This window comes from Carassius gibelio, chromosome A4 (assembly GCF_023724105.1).
Source record: "Carassius gibelio isolate Cgi1373 ecotype wild population from Czech Republic chromosome A4, carGib1.2-hapl.c, whole genome shotgun sequence".
NCBI lineage: Eukaryota > Metazoa > Chordata > Actinopteri > Cypriniformes > Cyprinidae > Carassius > Carassius gibelio.
Window position 1 is genome coordinate 12,224,715 of NC_068374.1, and position 18,426 is coordinate 12,243,140.

The 18,426-nt window shown below is 35.1% G+C and overlaps 1 protein-coding gene and 1 long non-coding RNA gene across 2 annotated transcripts; one reads left to right on the plus strand and one right to left on the minus strand.

The window, feature by feature from the left end:
• Nucleotides 1-1,396: 1,396 nt before the first annotated feature.
• On the minus strand, nt 1,397-17,108 carry LOC127970568 (NACHT, LRR and PYD domains-containing protein 3-like). The gene is made up of 7 exons (XM_052573192.1): nt 17,019-17,108; nt 16,479-16,771; nt 16,196-16,369; nt 15,913-16,086; nt 7,092-7,265; nt 6,581-6,627; nt 1,397-2,408 (listed from the first exon to the last, which is right to left on the minus strand). The coding sequence occupies exons 1-7, from the start codon at nt 17,106-17,108 to the stop codon at nt 1,804-1,806; spliced, it is 1,557 nt and encodes a 518-aa protein (XP_052429152.1). The 3' UTR covers nt 1,397-1,803.
• On the plus strand, nt 12,250-12,818 carry LOC127970200 (uncharacterized). The gene is made up of 3 exons (XR_008156551.1): nt 12,250-12,305; nt 12,423-12,514; nt 12,636-12,818. It is a non-coding gene; the product is annotated as an uncharacterized LOC127970200 (long non-coding RNA).
• Nucleotides 17,109-18,426: the final 1,318 nt, after the last annotated feature.

The following is an 18,426-nucleotide window of genomic DNA, read 5'->3' on the forward strand; positions in this document are numbered from 1 at the left end:
CGCGTTTGGCTATTTAGTTAAAACCATGAAACTCTCTTCAAGAGCGGAAGTAACTGAGGTTTGTAACTGTTCAAAGAAAAGGCTCATTAAACTAATGCGCAGATTTAATAGGATAAGTATCAATATCTCTTCCCTTTGTACTAGTGATGTCTGGTTCGCAAAAAAAAAATATATTTTTTTTTTAATTTGATTTGACCGGTTCTTCTTAGTGAACCAGTATACAAGTTCACCAAATAAGACTGAATTGTTTGAACCGGTTCGCGTCTCCAGTAAGAATTAATCCACAATTTATTTACTTTTTAATGTGGCCAACTCTTCCTCTGAGTTGAAATAAACCAATACCACAGAGAAATTAATTTACTCAAACAGTACACTGACTGAACTGATGTGAAGAGAACTGAAGATGAACACTAACCAAGTAGCTTTCTATGTGGATTCAGAGGGCTGTGCAGCCTGCGCACTGTGACTCTATGTTGATTCAAGCTCATTGTTCTGCGCACAGGATGCGCATAAGCACTCTGTGGTGCTCTATATTGGCGCCTTCAGTATTATAATATTTTCTGCTAAATCAAAGACTATTAATAGTCTTTCTTGTTCTGTTCTATCTATATGTTGCTGCCTTTATTATTTTGCTATAGATTTAAAAGAAACAACTTTTAGATTTCTTTAGAAATGTATATAGTTGCTTTTTCAATAATCTATTTTACAACAATACAAAGAGCAATGTCTTACATTTTAATGGATCTTAGACTTTTTCACTTTTATTTGTAAATAAAATTATTGTGCTCCCGTGACTTTTCTAGAATCTAGAGTAACTTTTGCTGCTGAATTTATCTACCAACCTAGTTTATAAAAATATTTTGTAATTAATTATATTTTTTCATTTATTATTTTTCATTAAAATTTAGTTGTGTATATATAGTAGACTGAGATTAACACAAAAGATTGATGATCAGGTCAATACAGAGAAGTATAGAAATTTTATATTGATTTTTTAAAAAGAACTGTGCTGGTATCGGATTGGATCGTTATCAGCAGATACTCTAATTTCATTATTAAATACTGACTTTTTATTTTTAAGTGCAATATTATTACTGCAATAAAACATTTTTTAACATTAATTACTTTTTATTATTAATAATAATACATGCATACACACTTTATTTAAGAGTACAATAGTATTACTGTAATCATATGTCATTGATTTTTTATAATTCAAATAATACAAAAGTCATATTGTAGTTGCTATTACTATCAAATCAGCAGATTAAACATTTTATCATGACGTTTATTTAGAATATATTTTTTCTGAAATGCTATGATGATTGTTTTATTTTATAATGTCAGAAACTCTCCTGAAGCTCATGTGAGTCTTGTGAGAAATTGATTATATTTCATGATGCAAACATCAATTCAGAAGTTCATTTCTCATCGTTTTATTATAACATATTATTATGTTTTATTATTTAGACACAAAAACAATAAAGAAAAATGAATTACATGTACTTTTCACAAACATGATTCATGAAGAACTTTTCAATTGAAAGAACGTTTTGATAGAAATAATACAAATGATTGGTGTCACACACACAGACACAGTCTCTAACACACACACACACACAAACAGATCTTACTGACTATATGCAGTTTTTTGACGCATTTATTCTGACTGTTATTTCAGTGTCAGAAGTTCAGATGCAGTATTATTGTCATGAAGAGACTCTATAACATCTCAGTGTCACTGATTTATCATGGAGCTCAAAGCATTATGGGTAGAATCTCCCATCATTCTCTTTTGATTCATCAACACAGTTTCACTGAAGACAGAATATTAACTCTAAACCCAGGATAGAGCGGCTGAGTGAATGTGGTCTGGACTGTGTGGATGAGGTTCATATTGTTTCTGGAGACGCTGTAGAAGGACAGAGTTCCTGCACCGTGATCCACATACACACCTATTCTCTTGACATCATAATCATTATCATCATCATCATCACGATACGCTCTTATTCTCCTTACAGCATCATCAACATACATTCCTATTCTCCTGATGATGGACTTCACAGGGAGATCAGTTTCTATGTTATTGTATCTGAATGAGAAACTGTCAGGAGAGCAGATCAAACTCCAGGACTGATTATTACGTCCAAACCTGCACTCAGCTCCCGCTCCATTCCTGCTAATGCTCTTATATGAGACTGATATAGACACATCTCCACTCCACTCAATCTCCCAGTAACAGCGTTCACACACACTCTCTCTACACAACACCTGATGACACACATCAAATCTGTCTGGATGATCAGGATACAGCTGATTCTCTCTCGCACGTGTCACCATTCTGTTCTTCTCAGACAGAATGAGTTCAGTGTGTGCTGTGTTTGGATCCAGTGTGAGAAAACAGGCATCTGAACACAAGAACAGAGACATTAATAACAACAAAAATCACTACAGCTATGTGTGTGTGTGTGTGTGTGTGTGTGTGTGTGTGAGAGAGAGATTGTGTGAAAGTGTGTGTCTGTATGAGCGAGAGAGACAGAGAGAGAGTGTGTGTGTGTGTGTGTGTGTGTGTGTGTGTGTGAGAGAGAGTGTGTGAGAGAAAGACTGTGTGTGTGAGTGTTAGAGAGAGTGCTCTTGTTTTTGTGACATATCAGGACACAACTCTGTATAATGACATGGGTATGACACAGGTATTACAAGGAGAGGGTGAATTATGAGGAGGGTCAATATATAATTGTGGGAGATTTTGAGTTTGAATAATTCTGGGAAAAAATATATTTATTTACAAAATATTATTATCTTCCCTGATAAATCATCCCTGAAATATTTTGTTTTTAGTCATTGCCAAGCTCAGGGATAATTGATTTCAGATATTTAGTTTTAAAAACAAGGAAGTTTACTCATTATTTGGTCAACTATGTTATGGACAAAACCTATAAGTTTTAACTTTAAGTAAATGGCAGACATTTAAAAAAATCATTACTCTTGGAAGAATATGTGTCTATTTACCTACCTTTTCAATTAAAATACCCAATTAATTAAGAAAATACACATTTTGTTCAATTGAAACCCCAAATTTCAAGTACTGAAGTAAACGGTCTGTATATTTTGTTTCCAAAGTGCTTGATTCATGATAATTTTATTGATGAAATTATGTTGAGGTATATATTTGACAGCTACTCAGTTTCTAAATGTTTACTTGGAGATTAGAGAACCATTGAAATATATATATATATATATATATATTAAAAAATATAATGGTAACTTAATTGACAGCTCAGTATCATAGTTGACAAAAGTAACATAGTTGACATGACAAAGAAGGATGATGTATTTAAAAAAAAAACAATCTTAAACTATATCAATTATTATATGTTAGCTAATCTTTTATTGCATTTAATCAAGACCTGTTGAATATTCCATGACATAAAAGGAGAAATACAGACGCACATCAGTTTACAAGGATCAATCACAACTTTATTAACAAGCACATATATCATAAGCAAGAGATCCTAACTTCGAAAACAACAACAACAAAAGTATCAAAAACAGCACTTACACAAAAATTCAACCATGTAAACATTTTGAAAATCTTGTTTGTGGAATGAAATACAGTAGTGTATTATATTGAACAAAAAATAACAGTGCACTGCAATAAGTAACAATAACCAAATAGTGTTTTATTCTGTTGGTTAACAGAATAAGTGTGCTGCATTGGATCAAAATTTTAATAGTGCAAACAGTTGTATCTCAAAAACATTTATATGTCAGAACCCAAGTAAAACATTGGCATACCCTCCAACTTCCAGGCACCCAAGAAACCGTCGGAGACAGAACACACTCCCCATTTTCTAACCCAAGAACATAGCCAATTATGCATGTGCATGTGTGTCTGTGTGTGTGTGTGTGTGTATCAGAGGTGTATAGTCCAGGTGCCAGAAAGTAGAAATCCTGTCCAGCAGCTGTTCCAACCATCACTAAACCAGCTCCTCTACCAGGTAGATGAGCTCGTTAGTGAAAACACCTGTTCTAGATGTAGAGGCAGATCCAAAATCATGGCAGGATTTTTACTTTCTGGTACCTGGACTATACACGTCTGGGGCCCGTTCTTCGTACGTGGCTAACTCAGTTAGCTGGATTTGATTGTTGATGATTTGACGTGATCTTGGATCGTTTGGTTCTTCGAAGCTCATCCCGGAGCTGCTGTCATAGCAACAGGTCCGTTAGCTTAAACCTTATTTCATGTAAACAGGATTAGATTGCTTCTTTTCAACCAGAACTGATACTCAAAATATGTCTGCTACCTCCGCTACTTTATTACAAGAGTATCGTACTGATCCAGGGACAATAATTTAAAATAATAATCATTAAAAAAATTATTTAAAAATAATATAAAAAATGCTGTGTAGTCCATAACAGCCTACTATAGACACAGCCAGTTTTACTCACTGAAATATTTATTTGTCATAAAATTATTACTTCATAATTGTATTAGAGTCTTACACACATGCTATACAGATAATAGAGTCGTGCATTATTTTGAGTGATGACTGCTATTATTCGAGTGGCTTGATGGAGCGCAGGAGATGCAGATAACATATTGACCCTTTAGAAACTTTCATTAATGCTGTCACGTAACAAATCTGTCCAAATATAAAATGAAATGAATAGATAATTTCTACATTGAAATGAAAATGTAAAGACTGCACAACTATTATAAATTGCGAATCTAAATTCTAAAAAATTCTAATAAAATAAAAATATGCATCTATTATCTGTTTCATGTATCTATTATAACATTTATGTAGTTTTGTTTGCTTGGCTGTTTCCTTATAAAAGTCCAGAAATTTGTCAAGTTTTTCGTCGGGTGTCGTTTTAAATTATATGACGTCATTACATTGCCGTCTTGCCACCAGCCAATCGCTGCACTGCTGATCATGGTTTCGAGTATCGATACATATCCCCTTTTAAGACAACACATGAACGTGCAATTATGTCAGATAACTCAATCCAGCGATACTAATCATACACAACAGGTGTGTTCGAAGAACCCAATTAGCCGGATCATGATTAGCACGATGATATCATCTTGGATGTGTCATTTGATCTCGGATGTAATAAGCGACGTACGAAGAACGGGCCCTGGTGTCTATATGTGTGTGTGCTTGACCGTGTGCTTGTGCCACGTGTTTGTTAGCATGTGTGTGTGTGCGCGCGCATGTCCTTAACCTCATCGTCATATCTGATGACACACCACTGACCAACAATGTCATCTCTATCCCACTGTACTTCAAGGTCTGGTTGTTCTTGGTGCAATGCAGGAACAGCAGAGTTGACTTTGAAGATGAAGGCCTGAGCTTGGTAACACTGACATTGCAGAATCTGCCTTGTTGAACACAGGGATTTGCCTGAAAACAAGTTTATAATTTTATAATATTTATTGCAAAGTATTTTATAGTTACTGTACAATTAGAATATTAAATGAACTGCTGAAAACTATAAGAACATGTAATGAATGTCAACTATGTTACTCTTAGTCAACTCAGTTACCTTGGCAGAGTAACATAGGTGACTGGTAACCTAGTTGACATTTTTGCTGTTTTTAGGGATAAAATCAAAATGGTTGCCTAGCACCAGACACCACATGGCATTTTAGGGAGAGGTTCTTCTAAATATTATATGTACAACTGAGTAAAATTGAAATTCAAAGTTATTTATGAATTCATTGTAGTAACATTGTTGACATATGATAAGTACACATTTGCCCCAAGCACTACTTCAGGTGAAATAACAGAAAATGTGGAGGGAGAACATACCTTGGAGTCTTGCTAGTTTTCTCTTCATGAGGAAATGACATCATGTGGAGCAGATCATGTGATTTGGAAAACACACTCTTCCTTGAGGGGTGTATTTGCTATGGGTAACTTAGACGACAGCGACTTCTCGGACACATATTCAATTAGCCAATTTCTATTGAAAATGTGACATATTGCCCAAAAAGACACATTGTTCACAATTACCTCAACTTAGTGTAAATAATATAATTAAAACTGTTTTTGAATAAGTTTTTAAAATGTTTTTTTAAGTAATGAGATTGTGGTTGTAATTCATTTCGGACGGTTATTTAGTTGACATTTTAGGGATATCTAGTTAATTTTTATAAATAAATGATTATTTCCATAGTAATTAACTATGGAATTTGTAAAGACAAGATCATGAAGAACACTGAAGACTTTTAAAAATTGTATTTTAATAAGCATGTTTGCGAGATAAATCTCATGGACATGAAAACTCTCTCGATTATATATTGACTCAGGACATAACCCATGTCCCCATTTTTCAAAATGCTTATAAATCATACAGAATTACTTTTTTGGGAAAGTAAAAATGCACAAAGTTTCCTGTGAGTGTTAAGTGTAGGGGTAGGGTTGGTGTAGGGCCATAGAATATACAGTTTGTACAGTATTAAAACCATTACGCCTATGGGATGTCCCCACTTTTCACAAAAACAAACGTGTGTGTGTGTGTGTGTGTGTGTGTGAGAGAGAGAGAGAGAGAGAGTGAGTATGTGTAGACCTACATTTCTTTAGTCCTGCTGTAATCCTGGATTCTCCTCCATGATCAACACTAGAAAACACATTCAGTCAGTAAACAAATTGCTGTTGCAGTTACTATACAAGGTACTCAGGGCGGTTGCTTTGCAGTAGCTAGGGTACTCAGGGTGGTTTCTATGATATTGCTATGCTGTTGCTAGGGTACTCAGAGTGATTGCTTCTTTTACAAGTTATCATTTTGAAAATGTTTATTTCTACCTTTTATGGAAGCTGTATGGAGGTGGATGCCATTTTTTTGTATTTTCAGTGTTTTCTCCTGTTTTGAGGCCATTAAGGGGGTTAGTTAAAGTACTGTTTTTTGTTAATTTGTTTTGTTTGAGCAGTCTAGTTAAGATTTTATTAGAAGACTAAAAGAAGAAGACTAGTGAACTTTAGATCCTAAATATATTGTTGCATCCTATAATAACTCCTAGACTCACCCAGAAACACTGAAAAGTTTAAACAATAAAATCTAAAACCTCTTCCTGCTCGACATACTTGAATTTATCCAGTGAGCAGTTTGGATCCTCTAGTTTTTCAGAGAGCAGCTTGACTCCTGAATCCCCAGGGTGATTATAGCTGAGATCCAGATCTCTCAAGCACGAGGGGTGTGCAGTCAGAGCTGAAGAAACATAACAACATCCAACCTCTGTCACCATACAGCCAGACAACCTACAAAAAAATACAGATAACATTAGTTTGTCTGTTCTGTATATCACATTATGTGTTGTATCCATTTTGTGTTAAACAGATTATTCAATAAAAAAAATATTGTGTGTAATATAACACAATATTTATGTAAAATCTGATTAATTTATATTACACACATTTGATTATTTTATAGCGTTTATTGTGATTCTGATCTTGTCAGTCAGGTCAAATGTGTAATATTCACAGAGACAAAACAGTCACTTTATGAATATGTGCAACTAGCTTGTTTGTGTACTGAAAATCTGATTATTTTATTTTAAAGATGACCAAGCAATGCGCTGAGGAGGTAGGAGCATAGAAACATGCTATTCACACACACCTCATTCATACTTATGTGCTCGTCTAAGAACATTATCAGACCTCAGCATTAGTTAACAGTTATTTGACTGGTCAGGCTGGTTAAATGGTTGACCATATTTCATATTTATATCATTATTTTGTCATTTGGATCATGATTTGATGTAATTTTTGTGCTTACAGTTATGGCCAAAAGTTTTGGCAGTGACATTAATTTTGTTTTGCAAAGTTTGCTGCTTCAGTATTTGTACATTATTTTTCTATTATTTTATTGTATACTGAATAACAATGATAAGCATATTATACATTTTAAAGGCTTTTATTGGCAAAGAAAATAGTCAATATTTACAGTGTTTTTTTTCATAACCTCTGCAATTTGTTCTGGCATGCTGGATATTAGCTACTGGGACAAATCCTTATTAATGGCAATCCATTCTCTCATGCTGATCTCGGAGTTGATCACAATTTGTGGGCTTCTGCTTGTCCACTAGCTTTTTGAGGACTGACCCCAGGTTCTGTATGGGATTGAGATTTGAGGAGTTGCCTGGCCATGGATCCAAAATTCAAATGCAATGATCTTCGAGCTTCGGGGTTATCAGGAGAAAATGACTCATTATGCGTACCGTATTTTTCTGACTATAAGTCGCACCTGAGTATAAGTCGCATCAGTCCAAAAATATGTCATGATGAGGAAAAAACATATATATGTCCCACTGGACTATAAGTCGCATTTATTTAGAACCAAGAACCAAGATAAACCATAATCGTCTACAGCCGCGAGAGAGCGCTCTATGTTCTCAGTGTAGACTACAGGAGCACTGAGAGCATAGAGCGCCCTCTCGCGGCTGTAGATGGTAATCTTTTCTATTGGTTAATTTCTCTTGGTTCATTTCTCTCGGTTCATGTCAAATTAATTTTGATAAATAAGTCGCACATGACTAAGTCTGACCTGACTATGCATTAATCGACTCCAGAGGGTTAAAGTGAGTTTTGAGTAAAAGTGTACTAATAATCTCATAAATTATCTTAAGTAGCTTGATGCTAACATTAGCTCTAATGCAGCTGCAACAGGTGCAGCTCTTCTTTCATAATCTATTTGATAATAATTCACATAAGGTCATAAGGAAATGTTTTGTTGTATTTTTATAGAAATACGTTTGATAATATTTGGGTAAATGTACACTGGGTTTGAAACGATGTGGCATGGTTAACCTTGAAATACCAGAAAAAGGCTAATAATGGCGGAACAAAAACTAAAGAATAATGATAAAAAATAATGAGGATTATGTCTCATACCTGAACGATGTGTGAAAGGGTCATTTCGTAAGAACAATAGAATCATGAATGGGGCAGTTTGCCGAGCCAAACGTGAGATAATAGCACACAGGAGAGCTTACAGTAGTCATAAATAAAGTGACGTGACATACAGTCAAGTTTGGTGACCCATATTTTATTACCCTTCTCTAAAAACACACATGACATGGCCTTAGAAAATGTTTCATAAAATTCAGTTTGTGAGATTATATTCTAAATATATAATAATGAAGTATTAGTAGACTTGAACTTCATTATGTTTCTAAAATCATGTCCTACATCAACATTTTTTAAAATAATTTTAAAGTGGGGCTACAATGGTGTATCATGTATACAGAGTTGTTCACAGTGTTAAAGAGATGGATTATCATGCTTAACATGGGCAAAGTAAAAAAAAAATTGGAAGAATGACAGAGAATTTCTGTGCTTACAATCTTACTTCCGTTTTGGTACAAGTTGCGGATGTTTTTTTTTTCCGATTGTGGATCTAATAGTAGAAGTCCTTTATTGTCACTAGTCACAAGTACCAGAGAAATTAGCCATCAACCTGTCCATACACAGTTACAATATGACAAGGGGGTAGACAGGACAGGAAGACAGAGAACTGAGGAAGAAATACAGAATAATATTAGGAAAGTGAGGAGAAAAAAAATAATACCCAGACTATGCTCCTATTGGGAGTACAGTATGAGAACAGGAAAAATACTTCAGCAACAAAGCACATAATCAATACAAAACACACGACTTTGCAACTGGGGACGGAAATTGGGGGCCGAGGTAATCCAGAACAGGCAAGCAGCCATCCAGTCCATCAGCCCTAAGGCATTGGCCACAGACCCTCAGCCCTAAGGCATTGGCCACAGACCCGCTTGACAGACTAGCGGTACAAAGCGGTGAATGCATATCTGTATAAATGTACGTATGTGTATGTGTGTGTATGTATGTAAGAGTTAGTGTATTTGTACACCGCATGAAAAGAGCTGTATAGGACAAATACGGGATGGGAAATCTCTGCTAAACTGTAGGTTTGCCAGATAAATGAGGCAGAGTGCTTGGAAAGGTAATACACAGAAGTAAACTCGTGAAACATCCAGAAACCTTACGTATGTGGATGTGTATAGGAACTGGTGGAAGTTTCCAGGAATCCTTACAGCTGGTTGTGAGGAGGGGTGGGTGTGAGGTGTGAAGGGCTTTTTATATGTTAATGACCCCCAGGTAAAGGTGCCTTCTCTGTTTTCAGAGCTGGGTGGGGGGGGGGGGGGGTAACAATGTCTTGTCAAGACAGCACATACAGTATTGTGGAACATAAAAACTGTGTTTGCTAAATACGTTTATTATTAATATAATTTAATTAGTCTATTTAAAAAACCTAGCATCATTCAAATTAACTTAAATTCAATGGACACAATTACCATTTTAATATGTGAAAATTATGTCTCTGACTTTTCATGTTTAATGTAGTCTAGAGGAATGCAACAAATGTTATTTCAGAATATATATTTGAAAACATGTCTCCAACTGCCCTATGTCAGTATGTTGTGCATGTATCTCTCAATGCTTCTTTCATTGTAGAAAAGAAGCAGTTCAAATGAGACATTTTGTTTCAAAAACATCATGTAACACATTTTGCTAGCTAGGATGTTGATAAATTCAGTACCATATTCATAAGTCAGTGAAATTTGTAGCTGCTTGTTTTTGCTGATGTCTCATGAATTGAAGTTCACTGTTTCTATTATTATTATGATTCTGCCATAACATTTCATTAAATATTTTAAAATAGAAACAAAGAAAATCAATAGACAGGTCCATAATCTAAAAGTCTTTCACATGTGAATGCAAAACATGTTGGGTGAAACAGACTGACAAACTCGGGTAAAAATATTTGCAGATACCTGTCAGCTACTGTAGGGCACGCAGGCCAAAGTTGGTCTTTTATAATATATCCGTGTCACATTTGACCCTGGGCCACAAAACATAAGTTAACTCATAAGTAGCACATGTAGGTCATATTTGTAGTATTAGCAATAGCCAACAATACATTAAATGGATCAAAATAATAGATTTTTCTGTTGTTAAAAAATATTAGGATATTAAAAAAGTTCCATAAAAATAATAGTAATGTAAATATATTTATTGGTGTTTGTTCGAAGATCACTACATTTATCAAATATATTTATCATTAGTAGCCTAATATTTGTTGCTAAGGACTTCATTTGGACAACTGGGGATTTTCTCAATATTTTTTTGTTTGTTGTATCTCTGCCAAATATTTATAAAGTAAAACTCAAAAAAATATATAATAATAATAAATAAATGTACCCGTATGACTGGTTATGTGGTCCAGGGACAGATATTATAAAATTTATGTAAGTTTAATTGCTATATCAAAATAACTTGTGGTAGATCATATCAAGCGACACATCCAAGCGACTTTCCGCAACACACCTTATCCCCTAAACACGCTTGTTAGTAATATAATTGAATTTGTTATTTTGACTGTTGCAAAAATGTTCTCAAATAAACAAAGTCAATAGACATGATTACCCTTTTAATGTGTAAAGATTACTTTATATGTCTGACTCTTCATGGGTTACATTAGTCAAGAGGAATACAACAAACATTGTTTTAGTATATCAAGAAAAAGGGTGGGAATTGGTTGAGGGAATGCAACCAATGACATTACAGTTTCATTCGCGCGAACAGAATTTAAATTGTCGGCATTGTGTAAAGTAATTTTTTGCGACTTGGTGAAACTGACTATTGTTTGTGATGGCGTGTAAAAGAAACCTGAGTTTTACTACTCCCGTGAGTAATAGGGCTTTGCAACCAGCAGCAAGCCCACTGAGCATAAATGATTTAATGAAACAGCTGATCTCCGGTCAGATCGCTTTGTCTCGTCAGCTTGAGGGTTTGATGGAGAAGCAAGCTGCAAACACTGTTCTTCTCGAAGATGCTATCCAGCGTCTCTGTGCTCTTGAGCGAAAGTTTGACGAGCAAAGACCGCAAGAGGAACAAAAGACCGCGGGAAGAGCCATTACATAAAAGGATGAAGAGGGCGCACAACGTAAGTAAGTGAGTTTTATTTTAGCGGACAATATAGTAGTAAAGATATGTATAATAAAGGCTAGATGTTTGGCCCGCACCGCATTTGGCGGCAATCTTACCACGGGGAGCTCGCTCGCTCACTCGTAATATTGTGTTTTAATGGTGCATGGACTTTTAAATAACCATAACTTGCTCCATTTTCTACCGATTTTCAAACGGTTTGGTTTGTTATAAATGTTAGAGATGAACCTATGACACTAAGGGTGGCCATTCAATGTTACAGGAAGCTGTAAGGCTCCTTCACAATTCGGAAAACAACCCACATAAATATGATCCGCAAACTGGGTAAGACTGCTGTTTTTCTGCCATGTTTATTTGGCCTTTGTGGGCCATGCTGTTTATGGGGTTTTACATATTCCTTTTAAATGTATTTTAATTACACACTTCTCTCTTTCCACACAGAATAAGTTCGCCTCGTAACCAAGCAGTCATGACTTATCTGCTAGAGGAATTGAAAACAACTTTTGCACATGCAGACCCTGAATGTATACAAGGTAATTTTAAAATGTTTGTTTAACAATGTTAATGTCCATAATTTTAGTCTCTTATATTTTGTCCATCTTATGATTCCAATAGTGTAGCTTCTGTCATTTATCTGAATTCTCTTTTATTCAGCGTGTTGCAAGACATACTTTGAAACACTTCGGAGAAAGTACAATTTGACTCAGCCAGAAAAGTCCCAGCTAAAGAGATGCCATTAAAACAGGAGCTAAAAACCAACAAAGGAAAAGACGGCTGAGTGTAGAAATTCATCAACTTGTCTTTAAAGGGATAGTTCACCCCAAACTGAAAAGTGTTATTTTCTTCTGATAACCACAAAATAAAATATTTTTAGGAATGTTTGAAATCAAACTGATCATGAGCTCCAATCACTTCCATAGTATTTTTTTCTACTTTAAATAAGTAATTTTTTTTATATTTTTTATATTTTTAAAAAGTTGTAAAATTGCTTGTTTTATTTTTGTTATTATTTTTCTTCATTATTATTTTACTTTCTTTTATGTAAAGCACTTTGAATTACCATTGTGTACAAAATGTGCTATATAAATAAACTTGCCTTGCCTTGCTTTCACATATACTCACTGAACAGTGTCGATAAGCATTTATAGACCAAAGATGCATATCTGCGGAGATATATGGATATTTTTACTGATGTTTACTTTATTTCTTCAGACAGAACCATCATTTCTATTAATTTCCCACTGATTTACACAATCTGATGATAAATAGCCTCTCCCAGTACTGTTTCTGTGTGTGTGCTCCTCAGTGCTCGAGCTGTGGCTCAGACAGACTCTGATTGGTCCCTGGTCTTGTCAATCTAACAGTCCCAAAACTGGACAGTGTCAGATCGTGTCACAAGGTTTGTGTACACTTCCAGGTTGTTATCTGGCCACCACAACACTGATACACCTCTGTACACATGAAATATCCTAATAATAAACCCGCGATTACGATAGTTTAGCTTGGTATGAGAATTTCTTGAGATCTGGGACATTTTTTTTGAAAATATATAAAATGTACATCTGAAATGCTAACTTGTGCAGTGATGTAAAAGGCTATAAATAGCATATTTTTACAAGAGTAAACGACCAAATTCCACCTATGATCACAAAAGGAAGTTATTACAAACACTCGATCGGGGTTTAAAGTGAGTTTTGAGTAAAAGTGTACTAATAATTTCATAAATTGTCTGCTGTAGCTTGATGTTAACGTTAGCTCTAATGCTACTAATAGCAGGTGCATTTCTTCTTCATAATGCATTTTTGTCACAATAATTCACGTAAGTTCGTAAGAAAATGTTTGGTTGTATTTTTATATTAAGACTTCTGATAAATAAGGGGTAAATGCATACAGAGACTGAAGTGAGATCGCAGCTTGGGGGCTTTGTAAACATTGAAATACCACAACAAAGGCTAATAAAGGTGAAATAAAAATAAAAGAATAATGATTAAAGAATAATGCTGATAATGTGTAATACCTGGCGTGAAAAGGTGTGAAAGACTCGTTTGGTGAGTGGTATATGATTTGTGGTATATGGTAGCCAGTGATGCGTGGGTCAATGTATAAACAACCCACACCCGACCAATGTTTTCAACTAAACCGCCCGCAACTCGGACCGCAAAAAAAGTGAAAGAAAATATTGTCCCTGACCCTCTTCCTGACCCAAATTTTTTAAAAGTAGTAAATGTGTCATCCCTTCATATTAATTTAATTACTTAAATAGACTGTAGCCAACAGGATAATAAGCATTATGACCACACACAAAGAAACTTGCCACAAAGAACTGGTTAAAATAATTATTATGAATGTGTCTAAATTAGCATGGAGACATTTAATTGTTTAGTAATAAACTGGTGTTTTCTGTGTCGGTGCAAAGATGAAGTTGACGATGCGGACTCGCCATGAACGCCAGAGAAAAATGCACATTTCAAATGGATCACATAATCAGAGAGTAGCCTATTTATTTTGATTTGAATATTTTCGTTTAAAAGTAGACATTTCAAGCTTTCTTTAATATATTGCCTATATATCTTTTTAAACTAACCGACTAAAAGAGTAAGACACTACCTGACCCAAAATATCACCCAAAGTTTCTACAGCTTTTTTCTTAGCTATTTCAGAATCTGGAAAAGAGGTTGAGCAATATGAATGTCTATCATGTGTACGGCATGATAAATGCTTGTCACTTCTCCTGCCGAAACTTTGTCAGCCTGTGGGTTATTTGGTCTATTGAAAAACGATTGCACTGATTTGCATGTTTCTTGATGATGTGTTTTTTTTTTCTGTGGTACTAACATGCACCTTGTCGCTTCACACCGTATTCTCCACCATATTCCACAGAAAATCTGATTTTGCATAAAATGCAAAAAGCTCTCTCTGCTTCGCCATCTACAGGTCTTAACCAAGAGTATGTTGTGGTCCATTCGCTATTTAAAGTGCATCTTCACTTTTTCGTGGCCACACTGGACATGGCTGCTTAACCTGACCGAACAAACACGCACGCTCTCCAATTTGTGATTTTTGACAATGTTTAGGAGGCGTTCGTGCACCAGTCAACAGTTTGATTGACGTTCGAGTCAGCCTATTTGACTAACACTTTTATTGCTGTTAACTTTTACTACACAGTGCCATTGTTAACTGACAAGCTGCGCAAATCCAAGCTGATAATGAACTTGGATTTGCGCAGCTTGTCTGTTTGGCACTCATGCGTGCAGCAGCACTTGTTCTTGAAGTCTGTGGAGATTATCGCAGAATTGATAAAGCAAAAGCTCATGCACTTCTGACAGCAAAATAGAAATTTTCCATTGTTTTTTTTTTTGTACATTTACAGATGGAGAATGTACCTGTGAAATGTAAGTTATGCATTAAGGAAAACATCACCTCTCAAACACATTAAACAGCGCATCTCACATGCAGCCTTTCTGTCAGAGTATCTGACGGGGTGAGCGTGAGCCGATTTGAACTGAAACTCTAAACTATAGACTACTAGGAGATAAATAAAATGCAGAAATCATTTAAATGCTAACAACCACCACACACAGCTATTGACTGACAATGATCAGGCTTCATTTTTGCTTCATTAATGTCTTACGCTTTTCTTTGAACAATTACGTTTTGGGCTAAAAGTGTGTTGTAATGCAAACTGACAATTGATTAGTAATGCCTTACACTACTGCGTTACAGCAAAAAGTATTATGTTACTGTAATGCATTACTTTTGTAATGCGTTACTCCCAACACTGTTCATGCATGAAATAAATGCATTTGAAAATTCTACATTTAATATTTCAACATTTTTATTGTCAGATGTACACAGTTCACCTGGGTAATTTTTCTCAGGTTGAAAAATCTGTATAATAGGCATCTGTATTATTTTATGGTAAACCATTTACCTCAGAGTCTCCAGCTGACAGTTTGGGCTCTTCAGTCCATCAGAAAGAAGCTTCACTCCAGAATCCTGCAGATCATTGTTACTCAGGTCCAGCTCTCTCAGAAAGGGTTTTGATGACAGTAGAGCTGATGACAAACTCCCACAAGACTGAGCAGTGAGATTACAGATCTGTAGCCTGTGTAAAGAACAAAACAAACAGTAATATATACTTTTACATCACAAGCTTTACAAATCGATAAACACACAAAATATTTTGAATATTTATTTGATTAAAAACCATTTACCTCAGAATCTCCAGCTTACAGTTTGGGCTCTTCAGTCCAACAGAAAGAAGCTTCACTCCAGAATCCTTCAGATCATTATTACTCAGGTCCAGCTCTCTCAGAAAGGATTTTGATGACTGTAGAGCTGAAGACAAACTCTCACAAGACTGATCAGTGAGATTACAGCTCTGTAGCCTGTGTAAAGAACGAAACAAACAGTTATATATGCAGTTATATCACAAGCTTTACAAATTGATAAACACACCAAATATTTTGAATATTTATTTGATTAAAAACCATTTACCTCAGAATCCCCAGCTGACAGTTTGGGCTCTTCAGTCCAACAGAAAGAAGCTTCACTCCAGAATCCTTCAGATCATTATTACTCAGGTCCAGCTCTCTCAGAAAGGGTTTTGATGACTGTAGAGCTGAAGACAAACTCTCACAAGACTGAGCAGTGAGATTACAGCACTGTAGCCTGTGTAGAAAACAAAAATAATAATAAAAAACAAATAATGTGTTTATTTGGTATGATTTATATTCTGGCGCACAGACAACTTCCAAAAACCATTGACTAGTAATGCACTTAATGCAAAGCTATAACCATATATTATATATGATATATTCAGTGATTGCTGAACTATATGTATCTGATATGAATAAAGCACATCTGCAAGTTAAATTTTAATGGATTGTAATTGTTGCTTCCATAGACATATGCGTGTATTTTTCAATCTCTAAATGTATTGCTTTACTAGTAATCATGTGTATTTAAATGTACACATGCAACAGAGCCATATCACCATGCTATCGACCCCCTCATCTTTCTAAATGGACTGTGAACCTTCAGTAGTTCAGAAGTCCACCGAGAACAAAATTCAGAGGAGGTATCTGCTGAATTAACTCTGCTGGTGATGAATGTGTGTGTGTTCATTGTCAAATTCAATTTTAACAAAAATTTTCACTGTACATAATTTAGACTTTTTGTTTTTGACTGAGACATGGCTGACCCCTGATTCACGGAATTGGTACCTTGCGATTGTGGTTTTTTAAATTCTCCACACACTACAAGCCGCGGTGGAGGCATTGCATCTGTCTTTAAGAATAGTTTCACGTGTCATCCATTATCTGTTGCCATTTTTCAAGCTATGAGCTGCAGTGTTTTTATTTAAAGTGACAAATCCAGTTGTGTGTGGCTTAATATATCGGCCGCCTAGATATAATAAGGACTTTATTGGGGTGTTTTCAGATTTTTTAAGGAAAATTATATTGACGTATGATAAATTGCTTTTAGTGGGTGATTTTAACATACTTGTGTGCTGTCCTACAAATCAATTGGTAAGAGATTTTTTTAATGTAATTGATTCTTTTAATTTTATACAGCATGTGAATAAACACTCATGTTTATGGTCATATTTTAGAGTTGGATTTGTCTTTTGGTCTATCTGTTGATGATGTTGAAACATCAGATAAAGTTTTTTTCTGACCATTAATATGTTGTTTTTAATATATTGATATCACATAAATAGTGAAGCCCAGAAATCAAAGTCCACCACGATGGGTTTTAAATGTTTGAGCTGTAGAGCAGTTATACCTATTATACCTTATATTATAACTTATATTATAAGTTATAACTATTTTATGAAATTGATCCTTGTTGTTTAATGGGTATTTTCCTTAATATGGATTTGGATTCATCCCTTGATGTGTTATATTACATTTGCTTGCCTTATTGGACTCAGTTGCTCCACTGCAGGTTAAAAAAGATAGATCCAGACCTGAGCCCTGGCTAAGTGACGTGACTTGATATCATTCCAGCTAGGTTAGTGAAACAGGTATTTGATGTTCTTGGCCCCAGTATTTTATCTATAATAAATAACAATTCTCCTTTCTACAAGAGTAGTTCCTAATCAGATTAAACATGCTGTTCTTCAGGCTCTTTTGAAAAAAAAAAAAACTCTTGGATCATGCTGTTGTATCAAATTATTGGCCAATCTCAAAGTTACCTTTTCTATCAAAAGTTTTAGAGAAGGTTGCTTTTTTTGCTACAAAATTAATTTTTTTTTAATTTTCCAGTCAGGCTTTAGGACTCCTGTACTGAATAGGCTTTGATCACGGTTTTAAGTGATTTATTGACTGCAGTTGACTCAGGGTCCTCAGCAGTTCTTGTTTTATTAGACCTTAGCGCCACGTTCAATACTATTGACCATAAGATTTTACTCTCACGGCTTGAGAAGGTGGAGGAAATTAGG

Bases quoted from the DNA above. Each gene is read 5' to 3' on its own strand.
- LOC127970568 (XM_052573192.1), bottom strand. From the start codon at position 17,108: ATGAACACACACACATTCATCACCAGCAGAGTTAATTCAGCAGATACC. The intron at 16,370-16,478 runs GTAAATGGTTTT...TTCTTTACACAG, and splicing joins TGTCAGCTGGGGATTCTGAG to GCTACAGAGCTGTAATCTCA. The intron at 6,628-7,091 runs GTATGTCGAGCA...TGTGTTTTCTAG, and splicing joins TGCTCACTGGATAAATTCAA to TGTTGATCATGGAGGAGAAT.